General features: G+C 47.7%; 2 protein-coding genes and 1 pseudogene across 6 annotated transcripts in view; 1 reads left to right on the top strand and 2 right to left on the bottom strand.

Moving 5' to 3' along the window:
- The window catches only part of SAP30BP (SAP30 binding protein), a 34,043-nt gene extending 16,699 nt beyond the window's left edge, over nucleotides 1–17,344 (bottom strand). The window contains exons 1-3 of one of the 2 annotated variants that reach the window (XM_004275480.4): nucleotides 16,991–17,344; nucleotides 15,444–15,553; nucleotides 12,974–13,021 (exon numbers count right to left, since the gene is read on the bottom strand). In XM_004275480.4, the coding sequence (XP_004275528.1) occupies nucleotides 12,974–13,021; nucleotides 15,444–15,553; nucleotides 16,991–17,096 (264 nt within the window). In that variant the 5' untranslated portion in view covers nucleotides 17,097–17,344. The remainder of the gene's footprint in view (nucleotides 1–12,973; nucleotides 13,022–15,443; nucleotides 15,554–16,990) is intronic. The other variant, XM_049702222.1, reaches the window with a different exon arrangement.
- Nucleotides 5,915–12,967, bottom strand: LOC117203547 (deoxycytidylate deaminase-like; annotated as a pseudogene).
- An 84-nt stretch (nucleotides 17,345–17,428) lies between the features above and the next one.
- RECQL5 (RecQ like helicase 5) overlaps nucleotides 17,429–20,233 on the top strand; it is a 38,170-nt gene continuing 35,365 nt past the window's right edge. For all 4 annotated transcript variants that reach the window (XM_033438491.2, XM_033438492.2, XM_049702211.1 and 1 more), the window contains exons 1-2: nucleotides 17,429–18,088; nucleotides 18,926–19,047. In XM_033438491.2, coding sequence (XP_033294382.1) covers nucleotides 17,962–18,088; nucleotides 18,926–19,047 — 249 coding nt within the window. In that variant the 5' untranslated portion in view covers nucleotides 17,429–17,961. The remainder of the gene's footprint in view (nucleotides 18,089–18,925; nucleotides 19,048–20,233) is intronic.

Here is a 20,233-nt window from a genome sequence, read left to right as displayed (position 1 = left end):
GAGTCTCAGTATATCCTTAAAGAGGCAGAAAGGGAGCAGCAAAGCGGATACAAGTAAAAAGGAACAAGAACCCACTCTTCCTATTCTTCCCCCAAAGCGGTGTTTCCGAAGGCACACAGGACACCTGTCCTGACTTGCGTGAATCCACCCTCCCTGGCCTCCAGGTGGATATTCAGTTCTTCAAAGAAATGAACTCAGCCTGGAGATCTATCTACCAGACGGCTGGATGTCTGCGTCAGCCGGGAGGCATGAAGCCCACAGCCCAGAGACCTGGCCAGACCTGGACGTGACAGCACACGCCCCTCAGACACAGCAGGCTGGGCGCTTTTCTTGCCTAGGAGAGCATCTCACGTAGCAGTTCCTAGGAGAAAATACCAGGTAAATCGTTTCTGCTCTCTAGTTCAAGTCCAATTAAGACACAAGGAAAAACAAAGCAAAACAAAATCCACATCTTCCTAAGAAGCCTAGTGAGAAGACGGGAAAGGGAGGGGAGGAAAGAGAGCTCTGAGGCTTCTTCAGACTGTCTGCACCCCTCCAACCTCCCTGGGCTTCATTTCAGTCCCACCGACCGGGGCACGAGTGGCTGCTGCGGGCTGGGGGTTGTCCCTGGAGGACTGTGGTCTGAACCCAACACCGTTGGCTTCTTAATCAACTGTGCCTGAGATGTGGAAGAATCTAACGGCCATGGCAGGGGCCTTGTCCTCAGGAATTACAGAATCTGAAATGTGGTTCCCCCTGCAGAGCATATAAAAGTCCGGCCACCGGCAAAACTGACTGGAGCAGAGGAAGGAAGGAAAAACAATATGGCCCCATGAAGCAGGACAAGCTGCCATGTGAGCTGGGAGGATTTACTCAGCAGAGTAGCAGCTTCTAGTGGGGAGAATGGAGGTTTATTTACAGCCAACCATGCTTCATCAACCCTTCCTGGAACCAGCCCCACCGAGTGCACTCAAAGGTCCGGCGTCCAACTTGAGACAAAGCAACATAGCTTCCGGCAGCTGGATTCTGCCAAACCTCAATGTCGCCTTTTCTCCCCAGTTCTGGGAGCATTAGGCACAGAGAAAGCACTCTGAACAGAGGGCAAAGGGTAGCCTCTCCCTGCTCCAGGGGAAAGAATGCTACAGACTTATGTTTTCTGTTGGATGATGTAATCCTGCATCTTAAAACTAGGGGACAGCTGGGGAGGCAGATTAGCAAAACAAAGCCTCCCAAATCTTCTGTCCTCTCAGACCTGGGGCTGCCCCAGGAGTTATAACACCCTAATGACATCTCACTTCATGAGCAGGGTACCCACTTAAAAATGAACCCTCACTGTGGCCTGAGGCGCCGGGGGCTCCCTGCCGGCCATTTCAGCACTCTGCCCCCACCCGGATCCTGGCAAAGCTGCTCCCTGGATCACCCCCTCCCCACTCCTGCCTAGTAAGCCCCATTCAGACTTCAGACCTTGGTTCAAGGAAGCTTTCCTCCACCACACCCGCATCTGGCCAACGAGACATCTGCCCTATTCTGTGCTCTGTCTTGTTTACCACTGTGTTCCCAGCACCTGCAAGAGTCAGTGCCCTGCCCACAACAGGTGCTCAAACACTGATGACAGACAGACAGACACACAAACTTTCTCCCTCTCTCTCTCCTTTCTAATCGGTTAACTGCCCAGTGGTCAGTTTTTCTCCAGTCCAGTTTAGGGTTTCAAAGCCACCATCATCTGTAGTGCATTAATCCCCAGACTCCAAACCTGTTCAAGTCCACAGTTAATTTCAATGTGTGGACTCGATATAAGAAAGGGAGGCCATTGTCGGGCTTCCCTCGTGGCGCAGTGCTTGAGAGTCCGCCTGCCGATGCAGGGGACACGGGTTCGTGCCCCGGTCCAGGAAGATCCCACATGCCGTGGAGCGGCTGGGCCCGTGAGCCATGGCCACTGAGCCTGCGCGTCCGGAGCCTGTGCTCCGCAGCGGGAGAGGCCACAACAGTGAGAGGCCCGCATACCGCAAAAAAAAAAAAAAAAAAGAAAAGAAAAGAAAGGGAGGCCAGCGGAGGAGCTAAATAAAGGGGCTAGAGCTGCAATAAAGGTTGATATGGGACAAGCAGGAAGGTGTGCATGTGGAGGCACCAATGCTGAATTAAAAAAAAAACCCTTATATCTACCTTGTTGCTCCTAATCTTAAGACAAAAAAAGAATTACCGTATAGTTCTTAAATAACTTATCAAGCATTTATTATGTACCAGGCAATGGGCCAAATACTGGGCATGTGGAATGAACAAAATTCAGTCTAGGGGGATAATTTTAGGTATCACGCTAAGCACTTCAGTGAAAGATCTCATCTAATTCTCACAACAGGCTCATGAAATCGTGGGCAGACAATCCTGCTGCTCCAGAAGCCACTGGTGCGCCTAGGAAGCCCTCCTGAAAGCTTCGAGCTGATGGTCAAACGAGGTTTTCTGAGGCACATGTGAGTCACTTCAGGTTGCCAAGAAAGCAGCAACTCTGGAACTTTTGTTGGGATACCTCCAAGCTCCAGAATAAAATTACTGTCGTTTGACAGACACGGTTGGGGGCGTGGATCGAGAGTGGCAGTAACCCAAGACTTAGTGGAAGTCACTGAACCCAGTGCCGCGTGGGGGACAGCCCACCCATGGCACAAATGCCTGGTGTGGGTTGTTCTACCCACACACCCAGGAGAGCCCCGGAGAAAGCCCATCACCCGCACATTTCCTTCGGCTGTATCCTGTTGGTCAGGATTGGGCCACTGCCACGGCAGGCTGCCTGCCTGGGGATGGAAACACTCGACTTATCACAAAAATGGGCGGAAGTCGGTGGGGCCACTTTGGATGCAGTGGACTCGCCTTCACTCCCAGCTCACTGCCGGGAAGGCTCAGCTCCCCGAGCAGAGAGGTTTCTACAGGAAAAGCGTTAAACAGGCAGCTGCCAAGACAAGCTAAGCCAGCTTAGACTGAAGCAAAGGAGGGCAAGGGGAGAGGAACAGTCTCTCTCTGAAAATCCTGCCTCCAGCGATGCCCACAGGGCTCAGCATGGCGCTGATGCTCTGTCACGTGGAACCAACCAGAATTCACGTGAAGGCAAAGCTCTGGCTGGAGCCACTTCTGAAGGGGAGACTTTATTATCTGACTATAGCAAGCGTAACCACAGAGTTGATTCAAGACCCCTGAAGACCCTGAGTTTCTTGAAAGCTGTAGAAGATGCTCAGAGAGGGCCACTCCATTTCTCTCTCCCGCCCAGGGCGTCAGGTGGGCTGTGCCTGGGCAGAGAGGTTACCTCATGTCAAGGATTTGAGTCAAGTCCTCAGTGGTGAGGCCAGGTTGCACTTTCTTCTTAAGGGTTTTCCACAAAAACAGTGTCTCTATGCTTTGAGTTGGAGAGCTTGGAGCCAGACAAGGACAAAGAAGACAGCTTTGTGAGGCTGAGGACAGCAAAGCCAAGTTTTTGAGACACACCTCGACAGCGCCACCCAATTACGAAAGCATTATCTTGCCTGGGGGGTCAACTGCCAAGCTGCAATGTTAGATTAACATCGGGGCAAAAAGCAGTGAGATGCCAGAAAGCCAGGAGTGTGGACAGGCACACTGGTCCTCACGTACATACTGGTAGGAAGAGGATTAACTATCTGCAGGGCCAGAGGGAACGCCAGAATCTTTAAGGCACTGCTTAGGGAAAATTTAGTTTTCAATTGTATCCCAATGTTAAGAATACAAACGAGTAAAATCCTGTCAAATCCAGAAATCACACAGTAACATCTCAAGGGACATGGATTGAAACACAGAACGAAGGTGAGAAGTGCTGGATCCCTAAAGACAGGCAGCTTGCCTTCTGCATCGTAAATTTCAAAAAGATAACTCATCACTGGGGAAGGCCCCAGCCACGCCTTGGTTAGTAATCCGTGGCATGTAGTCCCGTAGGGAAGGAAGTCTGTCAGGGCTTGCACGGCTGATGGGCAGGCGGACCGGGCACGTAGCGGCTCCTTCTCGGAAGGAGAACCGCACAGAGGCGGGGTGGGGCTTCTGGGGCTTCAGTTGACTGGGAGCGAGTGCAGTCAAAAGGCCCTGATGGCAGCTGCGGTGCAGCCAAGAGTAGGGGTTAGAGGGAGAATAATGGTCCTTCTCGCTCTTTGCGGGAGACCACAACTTCCAGCAATCACAACATTTCTCCCAGCCGTGTTCAGCTACAGATATGGGCAGGCCTTCTCAGGGAGGTGTCAAGACAAAGGACCTACCTTGGGTTTCTTTCAATCTGGACAAGACAGCTACTTCCACAGCCCGCCCTGTCTCTGTCTTTCTGTCTGCTGCTCAGTTCAGATCACCACCCAGACAGACTTGTAGACCCCAGCCTGGGGTGGGTGGGTTCTCCCAGGCATGGAAATTCTATGTCACTCACTCTGCAAGGGCAACCCCCGCCTTGCTAAAGCCAGGCCTAAAGAAGGCCACGTGGCTATTCACTGCGGTGAGAGCAAGGAAATGCCAATGTTAAATAAGCCTGGGCATTTTCAACAGTTCAAAGGCCTAATTACAATAGCCAGAAGTTACGAGTGGATGTGGCTCATCTGTTGCATATTGGCTGAGTGCAGCTTTTTCCATAAATTTCGCACACGCATATGCACTAAATTGAGTGGCTGTCTAGCAGTCACAGGCGAGAAGATGTTCCACTGAATGTTCAGTTGTTCCCAGGGGCTTTCTGGGCTGTTGCCAGGATTCTGTAGCCTGTAATCTGGTTGGCTATCTCTTTGTAAATGTACATATAACTCAATCACAATAAATATATAGTACTTTCAAAATTCGAAAAAAAAAAAAAATGAGTGGATGGCTCACAAGCCAGCAATGGTCAAAGGCCATTTCCTTCTCTGGTCCTAGGTGAGTCATGCTGTCATTTTTTTTTTCTTCTAATAAGTACTCAAAGGATCATGGGGTATGGAGGGTGCGGAACATGGGGGGCAGATAGGAAAATAAACAGAACTCAGTAAAAGCTAACATACGTTATTCAAGTCTCATAATAACCCCATGAAGCAGATTTTATTATTTCCCTTTTATAGACGAGCAAACTGAAGCAAAATACAATGAAGCAGTTTCTTGCCCAATAAATAGCAACGTTGGAATTCAAGCTCCAGCCTGACTCCAAAGCCTAGAGATACCACTTCCCAACTTCTCACCTCCTCCCTTGAGACCAGGAGGCTGTGAATAGTCACAGTTTCTTCGAAGCCCTTGGTTCAACCACTGGGGAAGCCAACATCGAAGACCAAGGAGGTAAAAATTCCTCTCCAGGAATGACTCCATAGCAGATCACAGGCAAAGCAGGTGTTAAACCCTTGACTTAAGGGGAAGACGGCCAGATCTATTACCTTTTAACTGTAACGATCAGGGGAAAGAGCTCAAGAATCCATGGTGCCCCAGCGAGTAATGTCTGAGTTGACCTGAACGGAAGACAAGGTCCTGAGGACTTAATCATATACACAGTGGGTGCTGCCACCCCTGTCCTTAGCCTAGAGATTTCCTGGGGGCTTACAGAAAATATGCTACCAAAACCGAATCCTACGAAGCCAGCCTCCCTTACTGGGTGAACGATCCTGCAGACTTCCAATGAGAACTCAAATTTTAAAGAATGAGTTCTTTCTTTTGACTTGTGTAAAGAGCACGGCACACTTCCTGTCCATCAGGGAATCTCACTGGAAAGAAACTGCCTACATAATACTTTATTCGATAACAGTTACAAAAACATACATTTTGCTACTATAATGTGCCATTTTTGGATTTTATTTTAGCTAGCTGAATATATGAGAAGAACTAAGGGAAGTGATGTGAAGAAGTGTGTTGCTACTGACTGGTATTACTGCTAGAACAAAAGCTGGTGAATCTCAATCTTTTCTTCATCATTCCCCATTTGGAGGTATTTAGAAAATCACACAAAAAATTTCCCTACAGCAGTTTTATTGAGATATAACCCACCACTTAATTTTCAAGTGTTATTTTTTTCATTTGTGTCATGCTATTATATAATTACCCAAACTATAACAACAGTGAAGATGTTTATAATACAAATGAGAACAAAACTGGATACAAAATATATATGCTATTATACAGGTAAACCTAAAAAGACGGAAGAATGAAAATGGCTGCACTGTTAGGATCATGGAATTAGGTGACTTTTTTCTTTTCTTAAATATTCAATCTTGCTTCTCTAATAGGCTGACAATAAAATAGGCACAATACAAAAACAACAAAACCCTGACAAGATAACCACTAGAAAAAGTGCTATATGACCCTTTCCATGTCAAAGACCTCTAAGAAAAAGTCCAAGTTTAAGCTCTAACAAGATAACCTTTGCTGTCCCATCCTGAAAAATAATTCTCCATAGAACATTCCTCAAGTGAGGGTTCCCCAGAAGCTCACCAAGCAAAGGCACACAACGACCCATCTCCACGCGCTGGAAAGGGCCTTGGTTCCTCTGCTGCACCCCACAACCTGCCCTCTGAAGCAGCCTTCAGGCTACTAGAACCCACGCTGCTTGTCTGTGAAAAGCTTAGCATCTCCTTTTCCGATTCCAGAGTCCTGGAGGTATAGCAAACACACCCAAAGCCCAAAGAGGAAAACATTTCGCTCTGCATGGATCCTGCGGAAACTGGCAGCCTCTCCCCTTTCGCGGTGAATAAGAGAATGGCTGGCAGGCTCCCGAAAGTTCTTCCTAGAATCAGTTGTCAACAACAGACTCCTGTTGTTGAAACAAGCTCCTCGGGCTGTTTTCGGTCTCCAGATCTTTGATTCTGACATTTTAAAAGATCAATAATAGTGCTGGGTCAGGGCAGGGGGGTGGGGAAGGGCTGGAGAGGAGAGGAAGTTTGGTAATTACCGAGTCAGTTCTTCCCGAGGCAAATCCTTCATCTAAACTCTGAGTCAACTAACAACACACGCCGATGAAGACGCTCGACCTTCTTGAGGGAATTCAGGTGTGTACGTGCAGCCACCGAAGGCAGAGGCCCATTCACCGCGCTGAGCGAGGCCTTCACCAAGCCCCACCACTCTGGGACTCTAAGACTATCTACCAGCGCAGTTCCCAAGCTGTCCATCAAGGCCCCCCAGGCGCCCCCCCCCCCGACAAAGGTGCCGGTGATATTTAAAAATTTCAAGGGAAACAGCATTACTTGACATCTGTCAGATACCACACTAATTTATGTATTATTTTTTTCAAGTGGCTACTAAATTGTGAGGACACGGATGCTGACTACAGGCAGCAAATTACTTAATAAACAGAATTGTTAGGTCATTTCTTTTGGCCTGGGAGTTCTGTGAAAACTTCCTGTGATACCAAGGGTGCCGTGAACTGACAAACTGTGGCAACTTCTGACCTCCAGGATGAGGGCGTAGAATCAGACTGTGTTTGGGTGAGAAGGCTGAGTACTGCTCACAGCTGCATCTTAGGCTGAGAAAAACTTGTTCCTACACGTTCTCTCCTATCACTGCCACAATCACCTGGAACAGTGGGTATCATGGCCCGAACTTCAGCCGAGCTGAGCACAGTTTAAGTTATGTGCCTGTTGGCCACAGCTAGAGGGCAGCTGAGCCAGCGCTCAACCCAGGTCTTCTGACTCCAAACCCACTAGACCGGCTCTGAGTTGTGAACGCCACATTTCTGCACTACTTTTGGGCTCGAAGGATTTTTTAAACGTTTTCTTTGAGCTGGGGTTGTACACGCCTTTTAAAAAATGCTGGCACAGTTTTTTCCCCACCCGATGTCACCTCTTTGACCCAGAGACACTTTTATTTTGACAGATGTTTGCTCCTTGGGCTGAGAGGATTCTTTCCCTGGGTCAAAGCCTGGACCACAGCGCCTCAGGGGGCCGGCCATCCCACCCCGCACCGGGAAGCCGGGCCTCCCAGTCAGCTTGGCAACGGGCTGCTCCAGCTTGCCCGTGCCAGCTCATCAGTGCCCGTGTTTATTTGCAAAGGAAGAGTGTGTCAGGGACAGTGAGTGAGTGGAAATACCTTTATCCACGGGAACTGTGGGAATGGGGAAAAAAATAAACAAGGGGAAAAGTTCCAGGGCAACTGAGGTAAAACAAGGACAAAGGAGAGTGGTGAAAAGGGAAGCTCACAGGCCAAGGGCAAACACATGGAGGAAACACTTGAGCCTTCGGGCCCCTGGCCCTGTGCTAAGGAGCTGGACAGATGACTGCCACTCCTAGTCCGACTTTTTCTAGGACAGCAGTGCCACCTTCTGCTGAGTAACTGAAACATCTGAGTCGGGCTGCTTACTGAAGAGATGAGACCAGAAAGTTGAAGTCAGAGAACAAGATATGGTGGAACAGAAATGCTGAAGCACTGTTTCCTGTGGGACACTCTGCCACGTCCTCCAGCTCCTTCTCCCTAGTTTAGGGCAAACTCAGCAACCCGAGGGCCCCCATCTCTGCCACCCCGGGCTGATGGATCAGGACCAAAGGCTCCCTACAGAGGGGGGTCTGGAGTTCTCATCTCTTCCTCCAATTCCCAAATATGGGACTTGGCACTCATAGGTAACCCCAAACATCAGAGTGATAAAAATAAGGGCAATTTCCAGTCTTTGTACTCTACATTTGTACTTCCTAAAGTCAACAGATGATACAGTTGGAGAATACTCAACTTTGCTTATCCACAATGCCAAGTCCTTTCCCAGAAACACCCTGGGGGTCTTAGTCCAACCCCACCCTCACATTTCTTTTAGGACATTCGTTCCTGAAAAAGCCAGAAACAGAGCGTTCACTACCTCCTGTGGCACCTCGACTCACTCCTGGCCAGAGACGAAGGGCAGCTCTTCGTTATGCGAAGGCAAACATCTCCTCGTTGCTTTGAGTTCTGTGTGGGGCTGCCACCGCCCTTCCCTCACCAGACCTTCAAACAGCAGACAGAACTTCCCACTCCCAGCTCCTTAACTTTCCCCCACGTGACGTGGCTTTAAGTCTCCTCACCTCTGCTCTCCTTGGAGCACAGTCCGGTTTAAAATGCAGAATCCAATACCCCACAACAGACCCAGTGACATGTACGACCAGCCTGGGAAGCGTGCTGAGGGGGCACTGGTCGTCGCAACTAACGCTACTGAATGCAGACGGGCCAGACACCAGTAAGCTAAGTATTCGTTACACATACTCAGTGAATCGTCACAAAACAAACGAGGCAGATTTGATTATGCGGTCTCAGTGTCCTCCAGACGCTCTACTGCCTCCAATACGGCTCAAGACCCCATAAGGCTAACAGCTCAATGGACAGGTACAGGGCAATGAAAGCAGCTATCAAATAGTTAATTAATATTACCAACCCAAGAGTTTTGTTTTTGAAGAACAGGAGTTCTTGAAGTTGATCTGTGGACCCCTGGGGGGTCTGCAAGGTCAAAACTATTTGTGTAATACTAAGACATTATTTGCCCTTTCGCTGTGTTACATTTACAGGGGCAACAATGGGTAAACTTCTTGGCCCTTTAGAATAAATCAAAGCAGCGGCACCAAATTTAGCAGTAGTCATACTCTCGGTTTAAAAAAAGCAAATTTCACGTAAGAATATCCTTGATGAAGCAGTAAAAATAATTCACCTTGATCACTGAGTACATTTTAACATTTTGTGCGACTGAGCTGCAAGCTGAACTAGCTGCTTTCTTCATGGAATATCACTTTTACTTGAAAGAATAACTGACAAACTATGGTTATTCAGACTTACGTAGCTGGCAGGCATTTTCTTAACAACAAAGCCCGCAACTTCAGGGAAAACTCTCATGGTATTATTTACTGGCAACGATAAAATTCAAGTCCTCAAGCAAAAATTAGACTCTGGGAAAATACATACTTCCCACTGTGAGCATGACAACTTTCTGATACTTCATGGCTTGTTTGATGAGATCAGAAATGTCACTAACAAATAAGATTTTTTTTGGATACTACAGAACAAAATGTGTCAACATTTAGGAGACCTGCATAACTCAGTGAACCACCATTGTCCAAATCTCTAGTGTCTGATGATGTAATATCATGTATGGGCAAAAGAGCCATTTAAAGTGCGAGAGACCCGTGGATTTAAGTGAAGCAGAGTCCAAAAAGTTCATTGATTCACATTTTCGTTGCAACTAACCTTTAGGGAACTACCACCTGTTGAGTTATGATGAAGCATCAAACATCCACAAGTACTTGAAGGGCTATCAAAATACTCTCCTCTTGGGCTTCCCTAGTGGCGCAGTGGTTGAGAGTCCGCCTGCCAATGCAGGGGACGCGGGTTCGTGCCCCGGTCCGGGAAGATCCCACATGCCGCGGAGCGGCTGGGCCCGTGAGCCATGGCCGCTGAGCCTGTGCATCTGGAGCCTGTGCTCCACAACGGGAGAGGCCACAACAGTGAGAGGCCCGCGTACCGCAAAAAAAAAAAAAAAAAAAGTTATGTGTAACTTTAAGATGAAAGGCATCAGCAGCTTCTTAGAAGAGGATAATCCAATCTTCTGGAGACTTAATGAGATGTAAGTCACTGGAGCTTCTGACTTGGTCTGCTGTTAATTGAATCAAAGTCAATGACAATCTGGCTGCACTTTGGTGTGAATTTCCTGAAGGAAACCCTGGCCATTTCAAACATGAGCCTCGCGGCTATTGTCTCATTGCTGTCGTGGTATTTATCAGACATGAAAATAACTTCTTTTATCCCGGCCTGGATGATGAGCTTAGCACATTCATTACACGGGAACAAGGCGACATACATGGTACAGCCTTTCACGTTGGCTGAGTTTTTGTTCATAATGGCATTCAGCTCGGCGTGGCACACCTAAGGGTATTTGGTATCCAGTATACTCTCCGCTGTCCTCCTCCAAGGCAAGAGGTCATCACTGCATCCATTTGGCATTCCATTGGACCCCATGCCCACAATCTTGTTTTCTGCATTCACGATGCAGGCTCCCACCTGGGAATTTGGATCTTTGCTCCTCTGTGCCGATAAGAAGGCCACTGCCATGAAATACTCAGGCCATTCCAAATAGTCATCATGTTTTTTACAGGGAAATTGGCTCATGCTGGGTCCACGCAGCCCTGCCGCCCACGTGGCAGCTCCTCTCGGATGCCCCGGAGGCCACCGCGTGCCCCGCGAGGTTGACCAAGCGCCGCCGGCCCCACGCCGCTTCCCCAGCAGCACGTTGGACCGGGAGGGGGCGTCCCCGCGGCCGCCCGCTGCCCCGGCCGCCCCTCCACTCCCGGCCCGCGACCTGCAGGCCGGCGCCCGTCCCCGCTGCCGCCGCCGCTGTCCCGCCCAGGAAGGAAAGAGGGCTGGACTTTGTGTTCTCATTTCTGAGGGCTCCCTAACAGGAACAGAAATTGTTCCTTGAGGACTTTTCATTTCACAGATTGGAAATTCACACGACTGAATGAAATACAGTAACGCACATCAGTCAACCTCCACGTGGGACCAAGAAGGGGGAGGCTGAACACAAAACGACACTAACCAACTTCCCCATCCTACCCCCTCTCTTTCTTGGCCATTCTTCCTCTCTCATACAGGAATGTCATTCCCAGGGGATCTGCTGTATTCCAGAAGGGGTGACAGTTAAGGGCATGCACCCTGCTCTCCAGCCAACTTCCCCAGGAGGCTTCAGCTTCAGGCGAAGGCTGGCAGCTGTACACATAAAGGCTCCAGGTCCCACAAATCCTCCTTTCTGTCTACACCTGAAGCCCTGACACTTGGCGACCCCCAAGGCTTATTTTATGCACAGGCTCCAAGGCCCAAATACCCCAAACACTAAGACAGAAGATGGACACTAACACTACTGACCATCTTCTTTCTGTGAGCCCAAGCAGAGCTGGACGGTCCTTGATGCAGGCCACGGGTCTACCCTCCTGCTAGTAATGCTTGGCCAGGTTCTGAAGCCTGCATTCCTCACTAGGCACAGAAAGGAGCTGGCATTTGTGGTTTGTAGGACATTTCTTTTTTCTCCTGCATGCTGGTGCCTAAACGTTCTTTCTCGGTAAAATTTCTTATCTGCATCATCCGCAGCTCTTCGTGGGTTTATTTCAATGGTTGGCACAGTTCTAGCCAATCACAAAATCAGCTCAAATTTGGAACAGCTCATGCTATATTTTTGGATATACCCCTGCTTTACCTTATAATTGGGGATAGTTCTCCTAAATTCCACTAGGACACCTTAAAGGCCTCAGCTGGTTTTAAAGCAGTTTTTAGACACAAAACTTGGTCCCTATTCCCCAGGCCCAGAGTAATGGAATTACTCTTTTTCTTTGGGAAAAAAAAAAAAAGTTTGTCCCCCAAAGAATGCTTCCTCAACAGGCACATTTGTATTAATGCCCAGCACACAGTACCCAACACTGGGGGGACAGGGTGGTGGTGGTGGTGGTGGTGTGTGTGTGTATGTGTGTGTGTGTGTGTGTGTGTATGTATGTATACGTGTGTGCCTTAACCTTCATCACGATGGGGTCAAGGATATGTAAATTACTCTCAGCTGCTACTGGGATGGAAACAAAAGAAGAAATGACTATGTTGTTTCAAAACAAGCCATTGTGTGTGGTTTACCCGAGAGTGGAAGGGCACAAGCCTGGAAAAACAAGACTGAGGCTCAGCATCCCCCGTAGCTGGGAGAGAGCTCATTTCCTCTGGCTCTCTATGCCCTTCTTCACATCTAGACGACTAAAGAGAGCCCATGGTACATGAGGCAGCCCTTATGGCTTCCTGATTCTAAAAACATTCCCACACCTGACCCACCTGCAGGGGCAGTGACCCCCAGAGCCCACCTGGGTTTGGAGCAGAGGTGGGCTGCTGCACTCAGCCCAGCCTTTCACCTTGGTGGCGAGGCTGGGAAGTGAGCTGCCTCAGGCAGTCCAGGGTAGCCTCCAGGCTTCTCTCCCCCGACTTACACGTGGTTACACAGTATGTTAGTGAGACAGATCTTGACTAGACACACGAACTGAGCCATATTGTTAAAAATGCCTTGTTCGTATCCAGCCACCCCACCACAGCCAACACCAAATACCTTTGGGTCATCAGCCTCAGGTTTTTCAGTCTCTGAATCGTCATCTTCCTACAAGACAAAGAATTTAGAGGATTAAGCTTAAAGGACTGGGCCTGAGGTTCTCACATGCATAACAGGGTTTGGAGCAAATCTACCCAGCCTGGGTTGTCCCACCAAGAACCCCTCCCCTACCATATGACCCAGGCTCTAGAGAAAGAGAAGGGGAAAAAGAGATGTTGCGGAGGGGGGGGGAACGACAACGGCAGCTCAAAGTTGTTATGCCAGCAGTGCCATAGCCTATATTAATGAAAATGCCTGAGATTAAAAACCACAAACACAAAAATGGAGAAAGGTGGCAATATGCTTGAGAAAAGGATAAGATCGGGCGCCACAGGATAAAACAGAAATGGCGTTTCCAGTGAAGTATCGGTGATTTCAAACCCGGTATGAGTCTTTTTTTCCTTCTTTGTCTTTCATGTACACAAATATATCAGACTCAGAGCTCCAATAACATTGTTCGCCCCCGGAGTGCCATGACCCCCACACGCTATACCCCAGCGCTTCAACCAGCAACACCTGCACCAACATGAACAGTAGGAAGGTAGGCATCAAACGACCAGGGCGAGTGAGCGGGGAAAGGCAGGACTGAAGGGCAACGCCCAGCCTTGTCCTGGGTCCCAGCTGAGTGGGCCCTGCCTCCATGCAAGCGCTCACAGAACTGCCGGTGACCCGTTCCATCCAGCCTTGCTCCCTATCCAAAGGGCCTGCCTGACACAAAGCACCACGCGGGCAAGGCATTTTCCAAAGTGTGCCCTGACCTCACCCAAGCTAGCCCACCATTCCACTAAATGCTAATGAAGGTCAAAGATCAGCTACCCTGTTAGGTAGCTATAATCCATATCCGTTCCACTACCCAGCACACCCCAATACGCGGGAGCCATGATTTAACATCCAACAGAAAACTGTTTCATTTGAAACTGCTTTTTTCAATCACTTTAACCCCCAAATTAAAAAGCCTGCCAGATGTTAATATAAACACCACCTGAGAGACCTGAACTACACTGATGGCTTTGAGATTTAATTGTCCTGCAAGGCATCAGTGAGCCACAGGTTTTAAACGCAATCTCCAAAATCTCCTCCAAATGAAACCCATCAGGCCAAATAATCAGAGATGTAGCTCAGCCAAGTACAATCACATTTTAGAATGTCTATATTGGGATTGGATGCGTGGATTTTACTAAAATTTGAAATAAAGCTTAAATCTGGTAAAAATTCTATGCAAAGCAAATACAGAATAACACTTCAAAAACACACATCGTGCAAATTTGCTGAAGAAAATAGTTATGGATGTTAAGCCACTATGTACGCACTTAAGAAAAGCAAAAAAATGAAATAACTTACAAAGCTTTTCTAAACAATTTTAGTCAATTCTGAATTATCAGCAATCATGGGGGAGGGGAGGCCTAAGGGGATAAAAAGGTCTTCCAAAACAACAGATAATACAAAACGCGTTTTTGTTTAATTTGTAAAGCATTTTATCCCCGCCCTCCCCCCACCCCCCGCTTTTTTTGGCCGCACCTCACGGCTTGTGGGTTCTTAGTTCCCCAACCAGGGATTGAAACTGGGCCCTCGCAGTGAAAGCACAGAGTCCTAACCACTGGACCGCCAGGCAATTCCCTGTGAAGCATTTTAATGTTAACATTTAAGTATCAACGAGTAACAAAATTTTCAAACAAATAATATAGAACACTGAGCGTTTTAATTAGAGCTGTTACTAAATAACCAGATTTTATATTGAGATTCAACTTTGTATGTCTCTGTGTTAAGCACCAGCCTGAATCCTTGTTTTTCTCCAAACTTTAAAATTCTGGCCCATGATGCTCAGGTGACAGTGTACCTAAAGTCTTTCTGATTAATTAAGATGCAAGTTCTCTTTCCTTTGATAGTCAGCACATACTAAACATCAGGCAAGATTTGTGATCAAGAACACTTTGATAAAAAGTGCCAAGTAAAAAGTCAAGAAAGGAGTTAATAAGGATCAAAGCACAAATAACTGTCCTTCCTCGTCTTTCTAATAAACCGAAAAATTTGAATGAACCCCAACCAAGATTACAAATAACACAGAATTGAGTGCAGATATAAATGATACACCAATTAGGATGAATGCACTGTTACAAATGGAATAAATTATCTAAACAGGGAAAACCAACATAAAACACCCATGGATATCTGTGTTAAATAAAATTGTCCACTATCTTTTCCCCCAAGTTTCAATTCAAAGGTTAATACAAAATGGTTCAGGTGAAAACGAACTTGATTTTCAAATAGAACTACTGATATCCAACCCAGTTTCCTCAACTGATACTTAAGAAAATAAAAGTGGGGGAGGGGATGAAATTAGGCATGAAATGGAACACTGTTGGTACAGGTCAGAAAGTTTCTGATAAATGGTCCTCTGAGCAGCTCTGGATTTGGGAACAGACTTACTTACCGACTGTTTGCTATTCTCATCCTCCTCTTCTTCATAGCCATCTTCATCACCCCCGAGGCGAGAAAAATCATCCTCTCCATAGGCTTCAGATACCAATCCGCCCTTCTCCTCTTAAACAGAAGAGAAAAATAAAATGAATGAATGGGGAAAAGAATGCAAAAAAACCCCACCTGAGTTGCCAGGACTATCTCTGAAGAGAAAAGGAAACCTAAATCTCATGTAAGTGACCTTAGGCCCAGATTCTGCTTTTCGGAAGATCACAGAATTTAGTGCATGAATTCATTAAAAGAACAGGGAAGAAAACCAAGTAATATTAAATTCCGTTTCTAATGCTTCCAATCCGCCTATTATGCCAACTGAAGCCTTCCCTTCTCTGAACAATTATACCATGTTGTTTAAACATCTCTTTTGAACAAACGTATGGACACCAAGGGGGGAAAGTGGCGGGGGTGGGGTGGGGGTGGGTGGAGGGGGTGGGATGACTTGGGAGATTGGGGTTGACATATATACACTAATATGTATAAAACAGATAACTAATAAGAACCTGCTGTATAAAAAATAAAATAAAATTCCAGAAAAAACCCCATCTATTTTTATCTGCATATGTCTACCTTGTATCATAGGCACCAATGAACTTGTCTTCTCATCAAGACAAGGACTCTGTCATTCTCGATTTTGTGTGTCCTCCCCTAGGAACAGGACCTTAAATGGGGGCACCTGGAGAGGTTCCCAATCATACCTACTTGAGAAACAAAATCTTTTCCTACGTTTAAAACAAAAACAACAACAAAGCCCCCCAGAAAAACAAATTACTGGGAAACCACCAGAGAACTTCCTGACAGGCAGAGACCACAGAAAACTGAGAGGAGTTAACCCAGTCCAAGGCCCCCCGACCCCCATCACTTTCCAAATGAGGAAACCAAGGCCCAGGCACGTTGGGTAACTTGCTGCCTCTCTACGTCCCCATATAGATCTGTTCCCATTTCTTAACACTGTGATTCTTAACCAGGGTGGAGCAACAAAATCACCGATGGGCTTTAACAACTCACAAAGTAATGGAATCACCAAGAAGCCTTGGAAAGCTCACAAATGCCCAGGTTCTTCTCCAGATCTACTGAATTAGACTACCTCGCAGTGGAGACAGGATGGATGTATTTTTAAAAGCTCCAAGATATGGCTAAAGCATATTGTTAATTAAAAGTTTCGCTCTCCCCCACCAAACAACAAGGCCGGAGAAAATAGGTGGTGGTTCAGTAGCCTTGGACCCCCTCCATCCTTCGTCCATCCTTCTGCCCAGCACGATACCCAGCAGGGAGAAGACTTTCAGTAAGTTTCGGAAGAATAATCCAATCAAAAGAAGGAGACCGTCCATTCTTGCTACAGAGCATCTAACGCTCCGACTATCCCAGGACCCTGAACGCCCTTCGGGGCTCCAGAGCCCGATACTTGGGGCACAATGACCATCTCTTTCCCTCCCGCCTGCTAGGGGAGCAGCATTCCGAGCAGACATCCGATTCTCCCCTTCCAGCTCCCTACTCGGGCCTCACCAGCTGTGCCGCCCGCCGTTTCAACTCCTGCCTCGCCGTCAGACTCGGGCTCTGAATCTTCCGCGTAAACTGCCAGAGACGACAGAACACTCTTCTTCCCCGCCATCTTATTCCCACAGCCCCGGCGTGGCTCACTCCTATGACTCCGAAGAGCCGACTTCCGGGCGGAAAGGCAACTACTTCCGGATCCCAGGAGACCCCGCGCCCGTTTCAGACCTAGAACCAATCAAAACGGCCGTTTCCGCGTCTGGCTCCGCCCCTCGCGCCAACGCTTGCGCAACGTCATCACTGCGCGACGGATACAAGCTTGTGGGGGTTTACCTGACGTTGCGTTCCCAGCAGTTTGGCTTTTGAGAGTTACCTGTGGCTTATGGGGGTCTTCGAGTAGTTCCCGAGCCAGCGGGCAGCAACTGCCCGACAAGAGCCCCTCGCTCCTTGGGGCCCACGGCCGGCTCTGATATCTTGGGGTGAAGAGAGGGAGGCTTCGGCTGGGGAAGGGAGGAAAGAACAGATCTAGGGTTCAGAGGAGGAAAAGGGAAGAGCTCTCCTCTGGGCGCGGGGGTCGTTGGGGGGGAGAAGGGGTCGGGGTCCTGGGGGGAAGAATGGTCGTCATGGCTGTGCTTATAGAGCAGAGGGTGGATCTTAGAAGAAAATTCCATCTTCTCCAAACTGTTCTGAAGACATTTGTGTTTTTTCTCGTGATCCGATTTCTAGCTCTGCGCTATACCGTGGCCTGGGATAGTTGGGTGTTTTTATTTTCACCGAGCATAAAATTGGAGATAATTACCCAGGAATGTATTGCTTGAGGCTGTTCACCTGGAGCTATATTATTAGAAAATAATATAGTTTTGAGTGTAATAAAGCAAACTTATAGAAAAAATAAGTAGGCTTTGAAAAGCAGAACAGAGGGTTCTCCTTGCAACCATATATGATCATCACCTTTGCCTTAACCTTTGGCCACTGTCGTCAAGATGAGTACCAACTCTTCCTCTCCTTTTGACCCTGAGCGTCGAGTCCGGAGCACGTTGAAGAAGGTCTTTGGGTTTGACTCTTTTAAGACGCCTTTGCAGGAGAGGGCAACCATGGCTGTAGTGAAAGGTAATGTTGCCAAACTACCTGCATTTATGTTTGTGCTGGCTATACCATAGCGCTGCCACTACAGAAGGAAGAACACCTTCCTTCTGACCCTTCCTTCCTCCCCACCCTTGGGCCATATTTGGTTTTGGAGCTCTTGTACATCTGTCACCCAAAACTTGCAGTTTTATTGGCAGAACCACCCAGCTGTTCTGGTTCTGATATTTCATAGACAAAGCTAAGGTTGTCTTTGAAAGCAGCTCATAAATTTCCATTCTCCTTTTTGTGTAGGCAGTGAGGTGGAGGTGGGGTGGGGGCATGGCAGGAATAGCCGAAACCAGTCACCTTCTAGGTAATTCCTGTGTTGAAGATTGAGTGGTCTGGGTCCCAAATAGGGAAGGAAGGAGTAATAATATAAAACTGAGATATGTTGACAAATGGTTGTTGTCAAAGGGGAGCAGCAGTGTCATGTTAATTACATTATAACACTTATAAACAAAAGCCCTCTAAGTGATGTTGTTTTCATGTCTATACAGATATGCCCACTCATCCAGGAGTATTCAGCTTTCATGGATGTTCAGTTCAATCATCTGTAGCCCAGCAGACTCAGACTTCTTACCCTTGTAGTTGTTATTGCCACTACTGGAAATGGTTTGTGTGCATTGCCAGATCTCCCTGGACCGCTTCCCTTTTCGTAGAAAGGATGGGAAGAGAATTGAGGTTATATTGAGACCCTTGTACGTGCCAGACACTCTGCGAGGAGTTTTTCCTACATTCTTGTTTAATTTTCAACAGCCTTGATGAAGGGGAGAGATTAAAAGGCAGGAAGCATTGAGATGTTGCCTTCTTGTATTTTTGCAGGCGACAAGGATGTCTTTGTGTGCATGCCCACAGGGGCAGGAAAATCCCTCTGCTATCAGCTCCCTGCTCTGTTGGCCAAAGGCATCACCATCGTGATCTCTCCTCTCATTGCTTTGATTCAGGTGAGGCTCAGGGGAATGAAGGTGGCAGCCCAGAAAGTTTAGAGGAAGGTGTTTTTTTTTGGGGGGGGGTGGTTAATAGCTGGAAATTTTACTTCTCCTTTCTTTGGTCTTTTTTAAAAAATTAATTTATTAATTAATTTATTTTATTTTGCGCTGTGTTGCATCTTTGTTGCTGCACGTGGGCTTTCTCTAGTTGCAGCAAGTGGGGGCTACTCTTTGTTGTGGTGCTTGGACTCTAGGCGCACGGGCTTCAGTAGTTGTGGCACGCGGGCTCAGTAGTTGTGGCTTGCGGCCTCTAGCGCATGGGCTCACTAGTTGTGGCGCACGGGCTTAGTTGCTCCGCAGCATGTGGGATCTTCCCCGACCAGGGATCGAACCTGTGTCCCCTGCATTGGCAGGTGGATTTTTAACCACTGCACCACCAGGGAAGTCCACCCTTCTTTGGTCTTTTGCCTCTTATTTTTCTTTGATTTGCCTATATCCCTCTCTGTATTGGGTTTCTGAATCACCCAAATGTGGGGTTCTCCACTAGTGCATATCACTCTGGTGGGTTATGAATGAGTCTTCTGTGTTTTGATGGCCTGAGGTCTCTCACCCTCCTTTGTAACTTTTTGCCTGGAGGAATATGGAACTGTATGTGTATGCACATACACACTCTCGTATGTACACATGTGCACTCTTTCTTTTTTTTTTTTTTAATCTTCATAAACTTTTTTTTTCCCCCTTTTTGCGGTACGCGGGCCTCTCACTGTTGTGGCCTCTCCCGTTGCGGAGCACAGGCTCCGGACGCACAGGCTCAGCGGCCACAGCTCACAGGCCCAGCCGCTCCGCGGCATGTGGGATCTTCCCCGACTGGGGCACGAACCTGTGTCCCCTGCATCGGCAGGCGGACTCTCAACCACTGCGCCACCAGGGAAGCCCACATGTGCACTCTTGATGTTATAGAAGATGCAGGTGGATAGAGAGGTATAAATCAATATGGGGGAATCCCTGGTATATTCTGCTTTATTCTGGCGAGAGCACAGCCATGAGACAGAAAAAAAGATGAGAAACTTATTGGGATGTTGTTAACATCTGTTCTGTGCTTCTGACTATATTTAAGGCCTGCAGATGGACTGATAGAATCAGAAATGAGGAAGTGTGGCTGTTGGTTAGGAGCCATCCACCATGAAGAAAAGGAGAGAGA

Source organism: Orcinus orca, chromosome 19 (genome assembly GCF_937001465.1).
Source record: "Orcinus orca chromosome 19, mOrcOrc1.1, whole genome shotgun sequence".
NCBI classification, from domain to species: Eukaryota; Metazoa; Chordata; class Mammalia; order Artiodactyla; family Delphinidae; genus Orcinus; species Orcinus orca.
The sequence above is the reverse complement of the archived record's forward strand: the minus strand, read 5'-3'. Positions and strand labels throughout refer to the sequence as shown.